The sequence below is a fragment of the Erythrolamprus reginae genome, chromosome 5 (genome assembly GCF_031021105.1).
Source record: "Erythrolamprus reginae isolate rEryReg1 chromosome 5, rEryReg1.hap1, whole genome shotgun sequence".
Taxonomy (NCBI): Eukaryota; Metazoa; Chordata; class Lepidosauria; order Squamata; family Dipsadidae; genus Erythrolamprus; species Erythrolamprus reginae.
This window is the reverse complement of record NC_091954.1, coordinates 67,441,176-67,459,323: the sequence shown is the minus strand read 5'-3', so window position 1 is coordinate 67,459,323 and position 18,148 is coordinate 67,441,176. Positions and strand designations below refer to the sequence as shown.

The window sequence follows — 18,148 nt, the reverse complement described above, 5'->3', positions numbered from 1 at the left end:
GGGTCCAAAGATGGGCTACAAGAATGGTGGAAGGTCTTAAGCATAAAACGTATCAGGAAAGACTTAATGAACTCAATCTGTATAGTCTGGAGGACAGAAGGAAAAGGGGGGACATGATCGAAACATTTAAATATGTTAAAGGGTTAAATAAGGTTCAGGAGGGAAGTGTTTTTAATAGGAAAGTGAACACAAGAACAAGGGGACACAATCTGAAGTTAGTTGGGGGAAAGATCAAAAGCAACGTGAGAAAATATTATTTCACTGAAATAGTAGTAGATCCTTGGAACAAACTCCCAGCAGACGTGGTTCGTAAATCCACAGTAATTGAATTTAAACATGCCTGGGATAAACATATATCCATCCTAAGATAAAACACAGAAAATAGTATAAGGGCAGACTAGATGGACCATGAGGTCTTTTTCTGCTGTCAGTCTTCTATGTTTCTATGTTTGTGTATTCTGTACCAAAAAGGTTAGCTATCACTGCCCAGGGCTTATAGCTAGGTTGGACTCTAGAGCAAAAGTCTGCATATCTTGTTTTTTCCTCTATCTAGGGAAGTTTCTCCAATCCACCCTGTATCCTCTTGATCTCTTGTAGAGTAGTCAGCACAGGACGGTCTTGGAGGTGTTGCTTGGCTTCTTGGAGTTACGGCAAAGTTGGGGTCCTGAAGAGGAAGGTGAGTTGCTGCTTAATTACTTTCTAGGGCAGAATTTCAGTATTTTGCTAACGAGACTGTTCTCCGTCTTTATATTGTGCTTCCATGTTACCTAGATATATGTTCTGCAGAGATAAATGATTTTCATCCATAGGGACAGTGCAGAGAGGGAAAGAGGAGAAACGTAGGGTAATTTTTATCCTTTGTAATGGTTGAGATAAATTCTGGAAAATTATTTTTCTTAAAGAACGAATTCTAAGTCTGCCTTGATTTATCCATTCCTGCTTGAAATTAGCTAAACTTTTCTTATAAATATATGTAATCAGTTTTCCTAAAGCTGCATATTCCCTAATTTTGGTTTTTCATTTTTATTTTGTTGACGGGATTTCATTTTTCCAGTATTGTATCAAACTGGGTTTTGCCAATGTCAGCATTTGTCGTTTTGATAAGAGTATTAAAATTGGAGTTTTTTAAATTTCTGCTGTCTGAAATCATTCTTAATAAATATGGTACCAGTTCAAATTTTATTTAAAATTTTTTTTTTTGTTTTCCTATATTTTTTTCCAATACTTTTTTTTGGGGGGAGGGCTTTTTACCTAAACATTCCATGAGCAGAATGTTCCTTTTTATTGTATGGTCCACTTCAGACTCGTGTCAAATTAGGTGGAGGGAAGTAGGATGGTAAAGAAGAGCATGATACAAAAGACAGTAAAGAAGAGGCAGCTGCCGGGTGCATGGTTACTCCGTTTGTTTTCATTTAGCTGCCGCTGGAACTCGTAGAAGTCCAACCTGGCTAGGGGAAGGAGCAGCGAACAGCAAATACTGTCCTGCTTCTCTGTGCGCCCAATCCCTCCTGCCCAATTCCCCTTAAGCTGCTGCTGCTGCTCTTCTGAAGCCAGCCTTCCTTCCTTCCTTCCTTCCTTCCTTCCTTCCTTCCTTCCTTCCTTCCTTCCTTCCTTCCTTCCTTCCTTCCTTCCCCAATGAACCACTTCAGGCTCATGCCAAATTATTTATTTATTTATTGGATTTGTATGCCGCCCCTCTCCGCAGACTCGGGGCGGCTAATAACAATGATAAAAACAGCATGTAACAATCCAATACTAAAACAACTAAAAACCCTTATTATAAAACCAAACATACACACAAACATACCATGCATAAATTGTAATGGCCTAGGGGGAAGGAATATCTCAACTCCCCCATGCCTGGCGGTATAAGTGAGTCTTGAGTAGTTTACAAAAGACAGGGAGAGTGGGGGCAGTTCTAATCTCCGGGGGGAGTTGGTTCCAGAGGGCCGGGGCCGCCACAGAGAAGGCTCTTCCCCTGGGGCCCGCCAAACGACATTGTTTGGTCGATGGGACCCGGAGAAGGCCAACTCTGTGGGACCTTATCGGTCGCTGGGATTCGTGCGGTAGGTAATCTGGTCCAATGCCATGTAGGGCTTTAAAGGTCATGACCAACACTTTGAATTGTGACAGAGGGAGAGGGGGATGGTAAAGTAGAGGCGGCAGCCGGGCACATAAGGATTCCCAACCCTTCTTTTTCTCCCTCTGGCATTGAATTCACCCAATTTGCTTGCTCCTAACCACGCTTCCTTACCCTGTTTGTTTTCACTTAGTTGCCACTCGAACTCCGGCGCACGGGGTAGTATTTGCTCCCTGGGGGCTGGTGGAGAAGCTCCGTGTGTGCTGTCTTGCCTGGGCTCCTTTTCACTGGGAGCCACCGTTCCGGCAGCTATGGGGCATAGAGTGCTGCCATTAGCCAAGGAGCGGTGGCTCCCAGTGGGGAGGAACCCAGGCTATGTTGTTATCTGCGCAAGTAGACACCACCCAAACTGCCTGGGGCCGCACAAGAAGCCCCGATGGGCAGGGAGGAAGGGAAGCCCTGCTGACCTTGCTCTGCTCTCTAAGGAAGTGACTGCTGAGATCTCTTCTCTGTGTCTTTTGGCATGTGCACTTGTTGTTGGTCTTTGTGTGCGCATAACCACCAGAAACCAGACCGAGTGGCCAGTGCACATGCACACTCTGGAAACAGGAAAATCATCTTCCTGGAACACACATGGGCAATGGGCGGCTGTTTTTCTGGTGCGCCCAAGCGCATGAAAACCAGTTGGCCAGCGCATTGGAACCCGGAAGAGCAAAGGGAGATGGTTTCGCGTGCCTGGAGAAATGGCTTTAGGTGCCACTTCCTGCACACGTGCCATAGGTTCGCCATCATGGACCGACAGCTTTAGATGATATTCACTTCTTTAAAATATAAACTTCAAATTTGTCTGCAACCCTCACAGACCACTGGTATGACACACTGAAGGTTACCATTATAGTAGCAAGGCTAGCAAAAAGCTTGTTTCTAGTTTTGAATATACTCAACATTGTTTCATTACATGTAACTCTCTCTTTCTGCCTCCTCTGCAGACCAAAGTCCACTGCTTTCTTGCAAAAACGTTTTGTGTTCTATAGTGTTCTCTGCCTTATCTGAGCCCAATATCCAACTCCAATTGGTTGGGATCCAGATTCTGACATTTCTAGGATCTTGTCAAGGTATGTATTTTTCTTTGGGTTGAAATGGCATTCTTTGGAGATACAGTAATACCTCGTCTTACGAACTTAATTGGTGCCTGAAGGTAGTTCGTAAGGCGAAAAGTTGGTAAGACGGAAAAATGTTTCCCATAGGAAACAATGTAAAAGCGATTAATGCGTGCAACGGGGGGGAATCGCAAAATGGCGCTCCGCTGGGTGCCGCTGCCCGTCTGTCACCTTTTAAAACAGCCAGGGGGCTTCTCGGCGATCTCCTGAACCCAAACTTTTTGGGTTCGGGTTCGGGAGGCCTCCGAGTAGCACCGCCGCCCGGCTGTCACCTGAAACCGCTGGGGGGCTTCTCGGCGTTCTCCCGAACGCCGAACCCGGAAGTTCGGCAAAAGTTCGGGTTTGGGTTCTGGAGGCCACAGAGAAGCGCCGCCGCCCGGCTGTCACCTTCTGAAACAGCTGAAACAGTTCGGCAAAAGTTCGGGTTCGGGTTCGGGTTCCGGAGGCCGCCGAGAAGCGCCCGGCTGTTTCAAAAGGTTACAGCCGGGCGCCGGGCAGCGGCGCCCAGTGGAGTGCCGTTTTTGCAATTGGCAGTGGCGTTTTCGGCCGATCTGGAGGCTGAAACGGAGGTGGGGAATCCCAATAGGGAATTCCATGGGCGGAGCTTTGACATCACGAAGACGTCCTTCCTGGAGACCAAGTGCATTTTTAGATGCTAGTGAGCATACATATGTCTGGTTTGCTGGTTAGCATGTTTCCTAGCCTTAACAGCTGAGCTTCCAGAAAATTAATCACGTGATTGGAATTTTTATATGTTATGATCACTTCACAAGAAGTAGAATATAATATAGCAACTTTTTTTCTGTTTTAGAACTTCTGGATCTTGCAGATGTGGAAAAGGTTGCAGATCACTTTGCACAGTTCATCCTGAATGAAAAGGATTCCCAGACCAGGTCAGAACAATCCTCCTGATCAAACAAACAAACCATTGAGAATTTCTGAACAAGCATTTTTTTCTTTTTGTGATATTGTGTATAATTAATAATTTGCTTGCAAATAGTAAAAATAATTCTACCAGTTAATACCTAATGGTAAATTCTTCAATTTCAGATTTCCAGATCTTGATCTAAGATTTTTACACAAGTTTATTAGCAGAAAGAGGCATTTCGAATAGTGTTATTGTAATCCCATTTGATTCCTCATATTTGGTTTTGTATAGTCATGCTTTTGATATTAATTTGTGTCCGAATACTCACATAACAAGATAATGTTATGAATGGGTTCACATTGTCAGGTTTCCAAATGGCATCCAATATTAAATCAGAGTCCAAGGCAAAGTATTCCTCAAAGTTTCAATTTATTAGCGGAGCCATGTTAGCACATCTGGGAGAAACCGAAATCTGAAGTCCCCAGGGTTTCTCCACCCATCTGAAAGTTCAAGCCCTTGTCCCCAAGCCCCCAAGTCTAGCACATTGACCAATCTTTAACTGCCAACCTGGCAGAATCCACCCATCTCCTTCAGTGCAGGTACAGGAGTGCAAAGACAATGGATGACCTTGACTATCTAGAAATAATTTGTTATGGCTACATCCAGACAACCTTCATGGAATTCCCCCCTCCCAAAAAAGTAAAGGTCCAACCACAGACCTGCTTTCACCTAGATTAGCATTTCTAGATTAACATTTTATGGAAAATGGGCAGTAATTTGGATAATTTTTCCATAGAAATACAGTGATACCTCATCTTATAAATGCCTTGTCATACAAACTTTTCGAGATACAAACCCGGGGTTTAAGATTTTTTTGCCTCTTTTTACAAATTATTTTCACCTTACAAACCCACTGCCGCCACTGGGATGCCCCACCTCCGGACTTCCGTTGCCAGCGAAGTACCCGTTTTTGCGATGCTGGGATTCCCCTGAGGCTCCCCTCCATGGGAAACCCCACCTCCGGACTTCCGTGTTTTTGTGATGCTGCAGGGGAATCCCAGCAGCGCAAAAACGGACACTTCGCTGGTAACGGAAGTCCGGAGGTGCAGTTTCCCAGCAAGGGAAGCCTCAGCAAAATTGCAGCATCACAAAAACACAGAAGTCCAGAGGCGGGGTTTCGAGGACTTCAGTGTTTTTGTGATGCTGCGATTTCACTGATGCTCCCTTTGCTGGGAAACCCCACCTCCGGACTTCCGTTGCCAACGAAGCACCCGTTTTTGCGATGCTGGGATTCCCCTGCTGGGATTCCCCTGCAGCATCACAAAAACACCGAAGTCCGGAGGTGAGGTTTCCCATGGAGGGGAGCCTCAGGGGGATCCCAGCAGCGCAAAAACGGGCATGTCGGCTAGCAAAAGGGGTGAATTTTGGGCTTGCACGCATTAATCGTTTTTCCATTGATTCCTGTGGGAAACATTGTTTCATCTTACAAACTTTTCACCTTAAGAACTTCGTCCCGGAACCAATTAAGTTTGTAAGACAAGGTATCACTGTACCAGTTAATTCAGTTAAGTTTTCAATTGCTCAAGTTACAATTTAAGTACGGTTCAAAGCCTATCAGATTATTTAATAATATGTCTTGTGAGAATCCCTATCCTCTACTGCCAGTTTTTAGTTTAACACTCCCGGATGGGATTTAGCAAAATCTAGACATTTGTCATCACTCTGGTTAAGAGTGTTTATAAACTAACATTTATAAAACCTTACACTTAGAATACAGTGTTCCCTCGATTTTCGCGGGTTCAAACTTCGCGAATAGCCTATACCACGGTTTTTCAAAAAATATTAATTAAAAAATAATTCGCGGTTTTTTCCCTATACCACGGTTTTTCCCACCCAATGACGTCATATGTCATCGCAAGACTAATAATTTTTGCAAATAAATAACAACAAAAATAATTATTGTTAATAAATAATTATGTTTATAAATATCAGGATCACTAAGTGTCTTATTCAATGTTGAGTACCAGTAATAATGGTGAGTAAATGGTTGTTAAGGGAATGGGAAATGGTAATTTAGGGGTTTAAAGTGTTACGGGATGGCTTGTAATACTGTCCATAGCCAAAAATGGTGTATTTACTTCCGCATCTCTACTTCGCGGAAATTCGACTTTCGTGGACAGTCTCGGAACGCATCCCCCGCAGAAATCGAGGGAACACTGTATATGGTATTGCAATTTCAAAAATTTGATCCCCACAGAATGATCTGTGTGTTTCATTATGGCAGTTTATTCTTACTTGTTTAATATCTTCTTAGTTTGGCAGCTATGGATGCTGCTGGCACCCTTGCTCCCGCCTACCCAGGAATCTTCAGCAAGTATTTGGTTCAGAAGCTTTCAAAAGGACTGGAAACAGGTATAATCTTTCCAGTGGATAGCTTTCTTAATAGTTGCACAGAAGTGCTAATCTCCTTTCAGGATTTTTCAGTAGTTGTGAATGCATTGTAAATAGATTTATTGTAAATAAACTTAACCTGCATATAAAAGATTGCTATTTTACCCTGAGAAAGTCAAATACTTGTGACCAAACTAATTATACGATTGATATGTTTCAGGACATCTACAAGCTTTGGCAGCAGTGTCCACCCATCCTAGTATTGTAAGGCAAACTGTTCCTATCCTTTTGCAACATCTTCAGCAGATTCAGAAAGGTAATGTTTTAAATGACAGTGCTGGAATTTTGAGAAAGGGAACACTATTTGAAGTTTGAAATTGTATTAGAAAGACCCAGATTTCTGCAGCAATGGTGCTCTAAAACAGTGTTTCCCAACTAGGCCACTTGAAGATATTTGGACTTCAACTACCAGAATTTCCCAGCCAGCGGATGCTGGCTGGGGAATTCTGGGAGATGAAGTCCAGATATCTTCAAGTAGCCAAGGTTGGGAAACACTGCTCTAAAAGATGGAAAGACTTAGTAGAATTTCTGTGTGCTTGTATAACCTCTTTCCACGATAAAAGTGCTGAACTCTAAATTCTTACTGTCTTCTACTACAGACAGTAAATCATTGTTCTCTAATTACATATTGCAAGACTTTAAGTTTGCGCTAATTTCAGATTTCCTATGATTTTATTATTTGATTTGTTGAGCCATCTATCTCATCTAACCAGTCTGGTTGGCTCAGAACATCTAAAAACGTTGCATATTTGTTAAATAAATAAGAAAAACAATAAATATTCTGATTTTCCACAATATGCAAACATACTCTTTGTTCGTCAACAAAATATAACTGCAGCCTGGGAAAATAAGTGATAACAGACTTTTCACACCAATAGAATTTTTTTTAATCAGAAATGGAGAAATGAAATCACGTAGTGAGGGAGATGTGCTGTCAGGATATTTGTCACACCCTATTGTCATGGTGTAGTGCCTTTGAAGAAATTATTAACTCATTTATTAAATCTCACATTTTGATTTATGAAGCTGAGAAATCGTTTTTAAGACTGTGTGCACCATAGGCTTGACTTTGAAATATTCCAATCTCCAAATGGTTGGAAGTATGAAATAAAACAAATCTGTTTTGAAAGTTTGGTTTTACAAATGTAAAGTCTACTGTTTCTTTTTATAGAAATTATAAGCTTTCTGGTTTGATCACTCAGTTGCAATGGAGAGGAGCAAACCGATTGCATGCGGAACCGCTTTGCAAATGATGCAATTTTAATCATTATGTCACAGTGTGATAATTCAATCACGACAATGTAGTGATTATTTTTCAAATGTATGAATTATCAATAAGTACAGTGGTACCTCATGATACAAACCCCTTGTCTTAGGAACAATCCGAGATATGAACCCGGGGTTCAGAAATTTTTTGCCTCTTCTTACGAACTTTTTTCTTCTTATGAACCCGCCGCCGCCGAGAAGCCCCGCCGCCCGGCTGTCGCTTTTTGAAACAGCCGGGGGGCTTTTCAGCATCCTCCTGAACCCGAACGCCAAACCTGAACTTCCGGGTTCGGCGTTCAGGAGGCCGCCGAGAAACCCCCCCGGCTGTTTTAAAAGATGACAGCCGGGCAGCGGGGCTTCTCGGCCTCCCGAACGCCGAACCCAGAAGTTCGGGTTTGGCGTTCGGGTTCAGGAGGATGCTGAGAAACCCCCCAGCTGTTTTAAAAGGTGACAGCCAGGCGGCAGGGCTTCTCGGCCTCCCGAACCCGAACTTTTGCCGAACTTCCGGATTTGGGATTCGGAAGGCTGCCGAGAAGCCCTGCCCCCTGGCTGTCACCTTTTGAAACAGCCAGGGGGCTTCTCGGCGGCCTCCCGAACCCCGAACCCGGAAGTTCGGGTTTGGCGTTCAGCATTGAGGAAGCCGCCGAGAAGCCCCCCAGCTGTTTCAAAAGGTGACAGCTGGGCGGCAGTGTTTTTTTTCCCTGTTGCACGGATTAATTGATTTTACATTGTTTCCTATGGGAAACAATGTTTCGTCTTACGAACTTTTCATCTTATGAATCTCCCCCGGGAACCAATTAGGTTTGTAAGACGAGGTATTACTGTACTAGTTCTTTTTTTTAATACTGGAGAGTTGTGGGTTTTAAAATTGCTCTTGTGTTTTCAGGCAAAATGCCAGCAAGTAATCATTCAGTGGTATCTGTATGCCACAGCTTGCAACAGGTCGCCCTTCAGTGCCAACAAAATGCTCAGACATACTGGTATTTCCATCAGACGGTGGTGCCCTGCTTGCTAGGCTTAGCAGTGCAAGCTGCTTTGGAAGGTAGGATGGCAGAAATACTCTTTTACACTTTCTCAACTAAATTTTAATTGCAACTAAATTGCAGCTAAGGTTGGACTGTTCTTTTGTTTCCAGTCCTAGATTGGCTAATGATATTATTTGTCTTCTGAGTTCTGAGCAAGATGAGAGAGAAACGTTTTGTGTGTTTAAATTCGTATGTTGGACTGGCTTTCATTCCTCCTTCATCTGTTCAGAGCTGCTTCTTGTGTTATAATTTCTTCTCTGGGAAACAGCAATACATTGGAAGGACCCCTGAAAAGAATTAATAAGAACGAACACAGTGATGGCAAACCTATGGCATGGATGCCATAGGTGGCACACGGAGCCATATCTGCTGGCACGCGGGCCGTTGTCTAGCTCAGCTCTAACATGCATGTGTGTGCTGGCCAGCTGATTTTTGGCTCACATAAAGGCTCCGGGAGGGCGCTATTGGCTTCCAGAGAGCCTCCAGGGGGATGGGGAAGGGCGTTTTTCACTCCCCCGACTCCAGGGAAACCTTTGGAGCCTGGGGCGAAACACGAGCCTACTGGGCCCACCAGAAATTGGGAAACAGGCCGTTTCTGGCCTCTGGGGGGTGGGGGAAGCTGTTTTCGCCCTCCTCAGGCATTGAATTATGGGTGTGAGCACTCGTGCATGTGCGATAGCCCACACGCAAGCTCTTTCGGCACCCGAGGGGGAAAAAAGGTTCACCATCACTGAACTAACATCTCAATTTCTATTACCACTTTCAGAAAATTCTCAAACAACACTTGACAAAGTGCTGCTAACAGAAGAAGCTTTATCATCCATGGTGTTAGTCATCAGTGCGGCCTGCATGCACTTAAGCCCAGAGTGAGTAACAGGTCCCTTCCTGCTGTGCAATTTAGTATTTCATTCGGATAAGACTGGGTTTCTGATAGGCGTAAATCCAAGATTAAGAGATGTGTTGGTCATCTCTTTCAATACTCTCTTGACATTTCTGTGCGTTATATCATGGCAGATTGGCTGCCCAGAGTGTGTCCAGAGTGGTACCTCTCTTCCTGGATGGAGAACTTTCCTTCCTGCCTGAAAACAACTATCCCAGCCCTTTTCGCCCCTTCCAGGTATTTGAGCTTAATCTCTGCCAGTTATTTATTTGATCTAATTCAAGGTGGTGTTATTTATCTATCTGTCCGTCCGTCCGTCCGTCCGTCCATCCATCCATCCATCCATCCATCTATCTTTGATTTGATTTGATTGCCGCCCCTCTCCGCAGACTCGGGGCGGCTCACGGCAGTGATAAAAACAGTATACAATGGCAAATCTAATATTAAATCTAAAATAACAATTTTACATTAAAAAACCTAAAAAAACCCCTTTATATAAAAACATACACACAAACATTCCATACATAAAACTACATAGCAAGGGGAGATGTCTCAGTTCCCTCATGCCTGACAGCAGAGGTGGGTTTTAAGAAGTTTACGAAAGGCAAGGAGGGTGGGGGCAGTCCTAATCTCCGGGGGGAGCTGGTTCCAGAGGGTCAGGGCCGCCACAGAGACTTCCTCCTTCTATTTTCCCCATATCACCAATTCCTTTGAGTTGAGCTAAAAGCGAATGACAGTCTCAGATTCGCCTAACCAGCCTCTATGCCTAAGGGAGGACTAGGACACATGATCTCCTGATTTCTAGTCTAGCACCTTAAGCACTGCACCAAAATGGCTCTCTGTGTGTGGAAAAGCATTCTTAGAAATTTCTGGATAACCTGTGGTCTTTTCTACAGGATGGGCCATGTCCAGCGGCAGCCCCAAGAAGACTGGTTGCTCTCCTTATGGCCTTCGTGTGTTCACTGCCAAGAACAGTGAGTCCTGGGGAGAATCTTCAGTGGGGTTTTAGAGAATGGGATGAGATAATTTATAGCCTTTCAAAAACATTCACACATGAACTTCCATCATTCTAATCAACATTGCTGGTGGTGAAGATTGTGGACACCGTAGGTCAGGAACATTTGGACATTTACTTGAGAGTAGATCTGCACTATGCGATGCCAAGGTGTGAAGGCAGTGTGCCAGTGGGAAGTTTTCTTTTAACCTACCTTCCTTCTGCAGTGTCTGTTTTCCTTGCAGGTGGCAATTCCTCAGCAGGATCGGTTGTTGCATGAGCTACTGGCTCTTAGCTGTTCCTGTGACTGCCCATTCACTGCTACTGCCGCTGCCAAATGCTTTGCAGGACTGATCAACAAATACCCAGAAGGTAATAAATGAAAAGCATAGAATTAGGGTAATACTCTCATGCTACTGAAACCATAAAAATGGATTGTGCTACATATTACTCAGTTAAACTGTTAGAAAAATGTAACAGTGGGTAAAATGAGGACCCGGGTTGTGGGGGCAATATGCTGGCTCTTTTAAAAAGTGCTATTGCTAAACATGTTGTAAGCTGCACTGAGTCTAAGGAGAAGTGCGGTGTAAAAAAAAAAATCAAACAAACAAACAGAGGTGTAACTGTATGGCCTTCTGCCAGATGAGTCCCAGCGACCGGTTAGGTCCCACAGAGTCGGCCTTCTCCAGGTCCTGTCAACTAGACAATGTTGCTTGGCGGGGCCTAGGGGAAGAGCCTTCTCGGTGGGGTCCCCGGTCCTCTAGAATCAGCTCCCCCCAGAGATTCGCACTGCCTCCACCCTCCTCGCCTTCCTCAAGAGTCTTAAGACTCATTTCTGCCACCAGGCTTGGGGTGATTAGATCTTACCCACTGGCCAACGAAGGTATGGCTGTTGTCTGAATGTGTATGATTGATTTTAACGTATCTGGGGATTTTAGATTGTTTGTTTAGTGTAAATAATTGGATTTATCTATTGCATTCCATTGTGTTTATATGTTGTAAGCTGCCCTGCGTCCTCAGAGAGGGGCAGCATATAAATCAATCGATCAAACAAACAAATAAAAAACAAACAATAAACAATTGTTCACTATATTTCTATATTTTTCAGGGCCACACTTAGATCAGCTTTTGGAAATAGCCATAAAAACGTTGGAACAAGGCCTGAATGAACGTCCCCATCAATGCCAGGCCCTTACTCTGCTGTTGTGGGTATGTTTTTATGACTTTGTACATACACTCATCCTTCCTCCATGCTGGTTTCAGAGTTTGTTGTATCTTTTTGTCCTTGCAGGTGAGTAAAGCATTGTTGCTACGCTACCACCCATTAATCACACAGCTGACTGACAAGGTGAGCTCCAGAAAAAAGCTGGCATTACATAAAGGCCTATTACTTTGACCTCTTCCTTAAACATGTCCTGCCGTTGTTTGCACTACAGCTACTCCAACTTTTGGGGGACACCATTCTTGGCCCTGCAGTGGGCGAAGGCTTTGCCTTGCTCATGGCTGATTCTACTGATGTATTGGGCAAGAGCTGTCATGCCGAGGTGCGTCTCATGTTCCGCCAGCGTTTCTTCACAGATTGTGTGCCACAGCTGGTGCAAAGTTTCCACACATCCACTCCTGGTAAGAAGTCTTACGTTTTGTTGTAATCATAGGTTTATAAGCACTGAACTTTGGGAATGGAATATTACTGGAGGGTGATGTTTTAAGCCTAATGGATGCTGTATAAAACCTTAATTCTTCCTCTATGGAAAGGCAGCAAAGTCCAGGCTGAGTAAGCATCCTGCAGAATCCATGACCACGGGGAAAACAATTAACTTGAAATACAACATGAAGAAAACCTATAGCTAACTTCCATATAAGGAAATATATGCCTTTCTCTCATTTCTCTGCCAATCACCAGTAAACACACAATCCAGGAAAAGGCAAAGAATGGAGCTTCCGTTAATTACCTATAGGGAAGCCACAAGGGAAGCCTTCTATGGTGCATGAGTGAATGGTAGTAAGGGGGATGGCTTAATGTATGTGGCGTTCGCGAATTGGTTATTCTGTACCACATGGCAGGAAAAGTGAAATACAATAAAAAGGAGCGATCTTGATTTAACAGAGGTCGTCTGATCGAGAAAACTTTCTGTCACTTCATTCTGATGTGGCAATTATGGCATGCTGTGCCTCCCTAGAGGTCGACCCACTGAAGGAGGGCTGCATGCCTTCAACGTTTCATTAAAGAGCATCTCCTGGGCAGTATATTCTTCTCATAGGGGAAAAGGAACATTATTCTCTTTCCTGCTTTATTTCTTTCTTTCAAGTGTGGGGCTTTCTATTATTGATTGAGGGGACGACAGGAGAATTTGCAGGCTTAATTGTCCAGTTCCAAGATTAAAGAATTGAGAAATATAAGAATGACGTGGCTTTCTCTTTACTGTCAACAAGTGTTTTCACTATGGACCTTGGTCTGTGGTGAAAGCATTCCGCCCTCTCCCCGGTGGGTCGCCCTCTAGGGAGGCACAGCATGCCATAATTGCCACATCAGAATGAAATGACAGAGAGAATGTTTTCTCGATGGGAGGACGACCTGAAATAGATCAAGGTCTCTCCTATTTATTGTGTATTCACAGTTCTGACATGTGGTACAGAATAACCAATTGCGAACGCCACATACATTAAACCATTCTCCAGCAACTATTTACTTTTGTACCTTATAAGGCAAGCTTCTCAGAAGCTACATTCCTTGCCTTTCCCCTAGATTTCGTGTTAGCAAAGGAATGTCAGTAATGCATACCTTATATGGAAGTTCTATAGGTTTAATTGCTTTGTGGTCATGGATTCTGCAGAATGCTTGCTCAGCCTGGGCTGCCTTTCCATAGAGGAAGAATTAAGATTTTATTCAGCACATAATTTAGGCTTAAAACATCACTCTCCAGCAATATCTTATTTCCAAATTCCAGTGCTTAAAAACCTATGATTACAACACTGTGGCGATTGGAAGCTATTGCAAATGGATGTTGCAATAATATTTTTCTAGTAAAATCTTAACTGGATTGTCCTTTTCCTCCTAGACGTGAAACCAAATTACCTAAAAGGCCTGTCTCACATATTAAATCACTTGCCCAAGCCAGTGCTAGTGACAGAGCTGCCTACAGTGAGTATGAAACGATGGCCAAAGTTCTCTTTATTAGTTGGGGGTTCTTTAAAAGTAAAGAAAATCTGACCCTTTCCTTAACTTCTTTGTCCATTCGCACAGTTGCTGCCTCTGTTGCTAGAGTCTCTGTCATGTTCTGACCACGTGGTGCAGCTTTCAACTTTACGTTGCATACAGCCACTGCTACTTGATGCACCACATGTTATGCACCTCCACATCGACACACTTGTGGGCAGGTTTCTTAACCTAACAGACAATTCTTCCATGGTGAGCAGAGCAGTCTTTCCTTTCTCAGATTATTTTCTTCTTTTCTGTCTGGAAGGAGCTTAGGTGGTTAATTTCCTCCCTTTTGTGTGTTGCAGGCAATCCGTATAGCTGCACTTCAGTGCTTGCATGCACTTGCCTCCTTACCTACCCCAGTGGTAAGTGGTCAAAGTACTTGTGGCTGGTAATTTAGCAGTTCATCTCCTTCATTTGTTTATAGGGAAGTGTTTTTAATAGGAAAGTGGACACAAGAACAAGGGGACACAATCTGAAGTTAGTTGGGGGAAAGATCAAAGGCAACATGAGAAAATATTATTTTACTGAAAGAGTAGTAGATCCTTGGAACAAACTTCCAGCCGACGTGGTTGGTAAATCCACAGTAACTGAATTTAAACATGCCTGGGATAAACATAGATCCATTGTAAGATTAAATACAGGAAATAGTATAAGGGCAGACTAGATGGACCATGAGGTCTTTTTCTGCCGTCAGTCTTCTATGTTTCTACGAAATATATAGCATAACCCTAGAAAGACCTTGGGTCCCGTCTGCCAGTCAGGGAACCCTAGAGAGATGACAGCAAACAACCCAACCTTGTTAGCTTTGTATCAAGGTTCCATCACATGTGGACTGTGACTATCTTTAAATATGTTAAAGGGTTAAATAAGGTCCAGGAGGGAAGTGTTTTTAATAGGAAAGTGAACACAAGAACAAGGAGACACAATCTGAAGTTAGTTGGGCGAAAGATCAAAAGCAACATGAGAAAATATTATTTTACTGAAAGAGTAGTAGATCCTTGGAACAAATTTCCAGCAGATGTGGTTGGTAAATCCACAGTAACTGAATTTAAACATGCCTGGGATAAACATAGATCCATTGTAAGATAAAATACAGGAAATAGTATAAGGGCAGACAAGATGGACCATGAGGTCTTTTTCTGCCGTCAGTCTTCTATGTTTCTATAAGTGGTGCTTTGGTTGAGTCCTCATTAAAGGGGTACTTCCCAATTCTTGACAGGTGATCCCATTCAAGCCACGAGTCATTCGAGCATTGGCCAAGCCTTTGGATGACAAGAAGCGCCTTGTACGTAAAGAAGCTGTCGTAGCACGAGGAGAATGGTAAGGTTTACGTGGTACTGTTTCTTTCCTTTTTAACAGCAGCCCTGATCAACTAGGCCTCCTTGATATTAGCTGTTTAAAAGCCTCTGTAATGAAACTAGTCATAAAATGCTGAAATGGCCATGAATAATTTGACTTTGATAATGTTGTCGGGCTCTCCGGTAGACTCCTCCCAAAAATTCACAGGTACAAATTTCAGACACACACGTTTGAAAATTCAAAACAATGTTCTTTATAATGAAAATTCACTTAACCTAAGCCCTCTTTTGGTATAGCAAAGAGCACTCGTCTCCAAACAAACTGGTAATTTGTACAAGTCCCTTATCAGTTCTGTGATACTTATCTTGCAGCTGTGAGGCAATTCACAGTCCTTCTTCCACAAAGTGAAACACACTTTGCTCTGGTTTAGTTTCAAAACGGGGGGAAATCAGCACACAAAAAGTCAGTAAAGCAGTCACGAAACACAACGATCAGATAATCCTCCACAATGGCCAAACCCACAGGCTGCTATTTATAGCAGCCTCACTAATTACCAGAGCCCCACCCAACCACAGGTGGCCTCATTTTCTTTGATAATAATCTCAGTTGTTGTTGCCTATGCATCGCTCTCCGCATGGGTGGCTGTATCATTAACTCTTGTTCTGAATCCAAGGAGGAGCTAGATAATTGATCTCCTTCTGAGCTGTCTGCCCCACTCTCCTCCTCCCGGTCACTCATGTCTTCTTGGTCAGAGGAGCCTTCATCAGCAGATTCCACCGAGGGGGGCAAAACAGGCCTGCAGCATGTGGATGTCTCCCCCACATCCACAGTCCTTGGGGCAGGAGCTGGGCCAGAGCTAACCACAACAGATAATAAGCTCTGGGAAGCCCATTTTGCAGTATGTGCCCTTTCCTTTTCTCATCTAAATTTCTCATCTATTTTTTACAGGTTTCTGCTTGGGACACCTGGCAGGTGAAACGTCACCCTGTGAATCCTGACTGACAATCTTTAGTGCTGTTTGCCTTGGACCATTTTTCTTGCAGTTCAGCGAAGCTTTGAACAAAAAATGGAGGCGTTTCCTTCCTTTTGATGGGGTGGACTGCCTTTTCTATAGGCTGCTGGAATCCTAACCACAGTGGATGCAACTCTCAAGCCTCACTTTTTACTGCAGTGCAGTATGGCATAGAGGTAGCAGAATCTCCTGCGTGCAATAGATGGGGTTAGATAAACGACCCCCTATGTTGAAAGCTTCTGGAGAAGATGCCTCTTAAGAGAAAGACATTGAACTGATCATAGCGTGTTCAGTTCTGCTATTATACATCATGTTGCTGGAGTACTACATTTCTTATATGCCTTGTTTGGTGGTACGAAAATTAACCACTATAAACCATAGCTAATGTCTACTAAAGGAATTCAAACAAGTTTCATTTATAGTAATTTTGCACACATGGACCACATGTAGTCATAAACAAAATAAATTATTACAATTTGGGATAATGATAAAATTCAGAATTATTCTAAATACAAATGGCAAGAACTATGGAAAGGGTTACTTAGACAGCTTAGCTATCGTGGGTAGCTATGTTTGAGAAAATATAAACTTGTGAAAGAAGAGGTAAGGCACATTTAGAGTGCTGAGTGTATGTTATAATATGGTTGACAACAGGAATGTGGTATTCTATAAAACACCAATTTATCAACTACAGGTTGCAACTTACTATCCCTGCTTATCTTTTGGGGGGGGGGAAGTTGGATACTTCAGGAAACAAAAGTGCTGGGCTGAAAACTACTCCTCTTTTTAATTCTCTTAAGAATGCCTTTGGAGCTGAAAAATGATATTGGAAATAAAAATGGTGGAGGCTGGTTCTTTGCTATAAGTTAGTCTCCCATTGAATAAAAATTTCCTGAAATAATTGAAATGAAGCAGAGAGGATGATAAGGAAGGTCTGAGTATAATAATACCTACCAGGCTGATTTGAAGAGTTCCAAGCTAGTTTAGTGTTTAGAACATTAGGATGAAACTGTTTAGATGTAAAATTGGCAACATCTAATCCCTTTCCTACATTCTTTGTTAGTGGTTTTATAAAATGTGAATATAGTATTCTATCTAGATTTTTACGAAGCACTTCCTATTCAATCTAATTTTGAAAAGCTTAACAGTGGAATACTGTACTCCCCTGCTGTAAAAGACACTAAAGAAACAGGTTTCCTTGATTTAGTAATGTCAAAGATCAACTCATGAATGAATATAGCAGAATTGCAACAGAAAGTGGGTAAGAATAGATAACTGCATAGTGATCATGATAGTACATACTACTGTGGATATTAAGAAAAAGCTGCACTTCAAAAGAGTCAAAGTTGTTGGAATATAAAGCTGGGAAGATCTGCTGAAAAGTTCTGTTTAAAGGACCACGCCATTTCACCCTTTTTTTTAAACACAAATTTTTTTGGATGTTCTGTTCATTGAACACAGAACAATTAATAAACTGTGGGGCTCCAGGCTTAAATGCTTGACTATTTGGTTTCAATACTCTGAATAACAGCTTATCTGGTGCTTTATTGATAAATAGCTGGAAAAATGCAAGGCCATTCTGACTAACTGTGTGTGTGTGTGTGATTATTTTGCTCCAAAAAGAGTTGGGATATTAGCCAATCGTGCCATGTTGTGATTAGTGTACTATTATCGGTGAAGGTTTAACTAGGTCAAACTCAGTACATATTTCTGCCTGTTGGGGACGGGATAACTCTAGACTCCTGTCTATTTAAATAATCTTGTTAAGTGTGTTATAGAACCAAACCATACATGTTCTAGAGCTGCAGCTGAATTGTAGCTGTTAAACAATTAATTTGTTCCGTTCACCGGAAAAACTTTTTGAATATAGCCTGGGTGGAAATTGGCAATAGACATGTTGCTTAATATCTT

General features: G+C 42.7%; 1 protein-coding gene across 2 annotated transcripts in view; it reads left to right on the top strand.

The window, feature by feature from the left end:
- MMS19 (MMS19 homolog, cytosolic iron-sulfur assembly component) overlaps positions 1-17,824 on the top strand; it is a 39,921-nt gene extending 22,097 nt beyond the window's left edge. For both annotated transcript variants that reach the window (XM_070752904.1, XM_070752905.1), the window contains exons 14-31: positions 598-676; positions 3,070-3,195; positions 4,052-4,133; positions 6,423-6,520; positions 6,720-6,815; positions 8,712-8,867; positions 9,617-9,716; positions 9,865-9,967; positions 10,627-10,704; positions 10,970-11,096; positions 11,833-11,933; positions 12,016-12,072; positions 12,161-12,347; positions 13,784-13,866; positions 13,969-14,133; positions 14,229-14,288; positions 15,146-15,246; positions 16,174-17,824. In XM_070752904.1, coding sequence (XP_070609005.1) covers positions 598-676; positions 3,070-3,195; positions 4,052-4,133; positions 6,423-6,520; positions 6,720-6,815; positions 8,712-8,867; positions 9,617-9,716; positions 9,865-9,967; positions 10,627-10,704; positions 10,970-11,096; positions 11,833-11,933; positions 12,016-12,072; positions 12,161-12,347; positions 13,784-13,866; positions 13,969-14,133; positions 14,229-14,288; positions 15,146-15,246; positions 16,174-16,201 — 1,827 coding nt within the window. In that variant the 3' untranslated portion in view covers positions 16,202-17,824. The remainder of the gene's footprint in view (positions 1-597; positions 677-3,069; positions 3,196-4,051; positions 4,134-6,422; positions 6,521-6,719; positions 6,816-8,711; positions 8,868-9,616; positions 9,717-9,864; positions 9,968-10,626; positions 10,705-10,969; positions 11,097-11,832; positions 11,934-12,015; positions 12,073-12,160; positions 12,348-13,783; positions 13,867-13,968; positions 14,134-14,228; positions 14,289-15,145; positions 15,247-16,173) is intronic.
- The last annotated feature ends 324 nt before the right edge of the window (positions 17,825-18,148 follow it).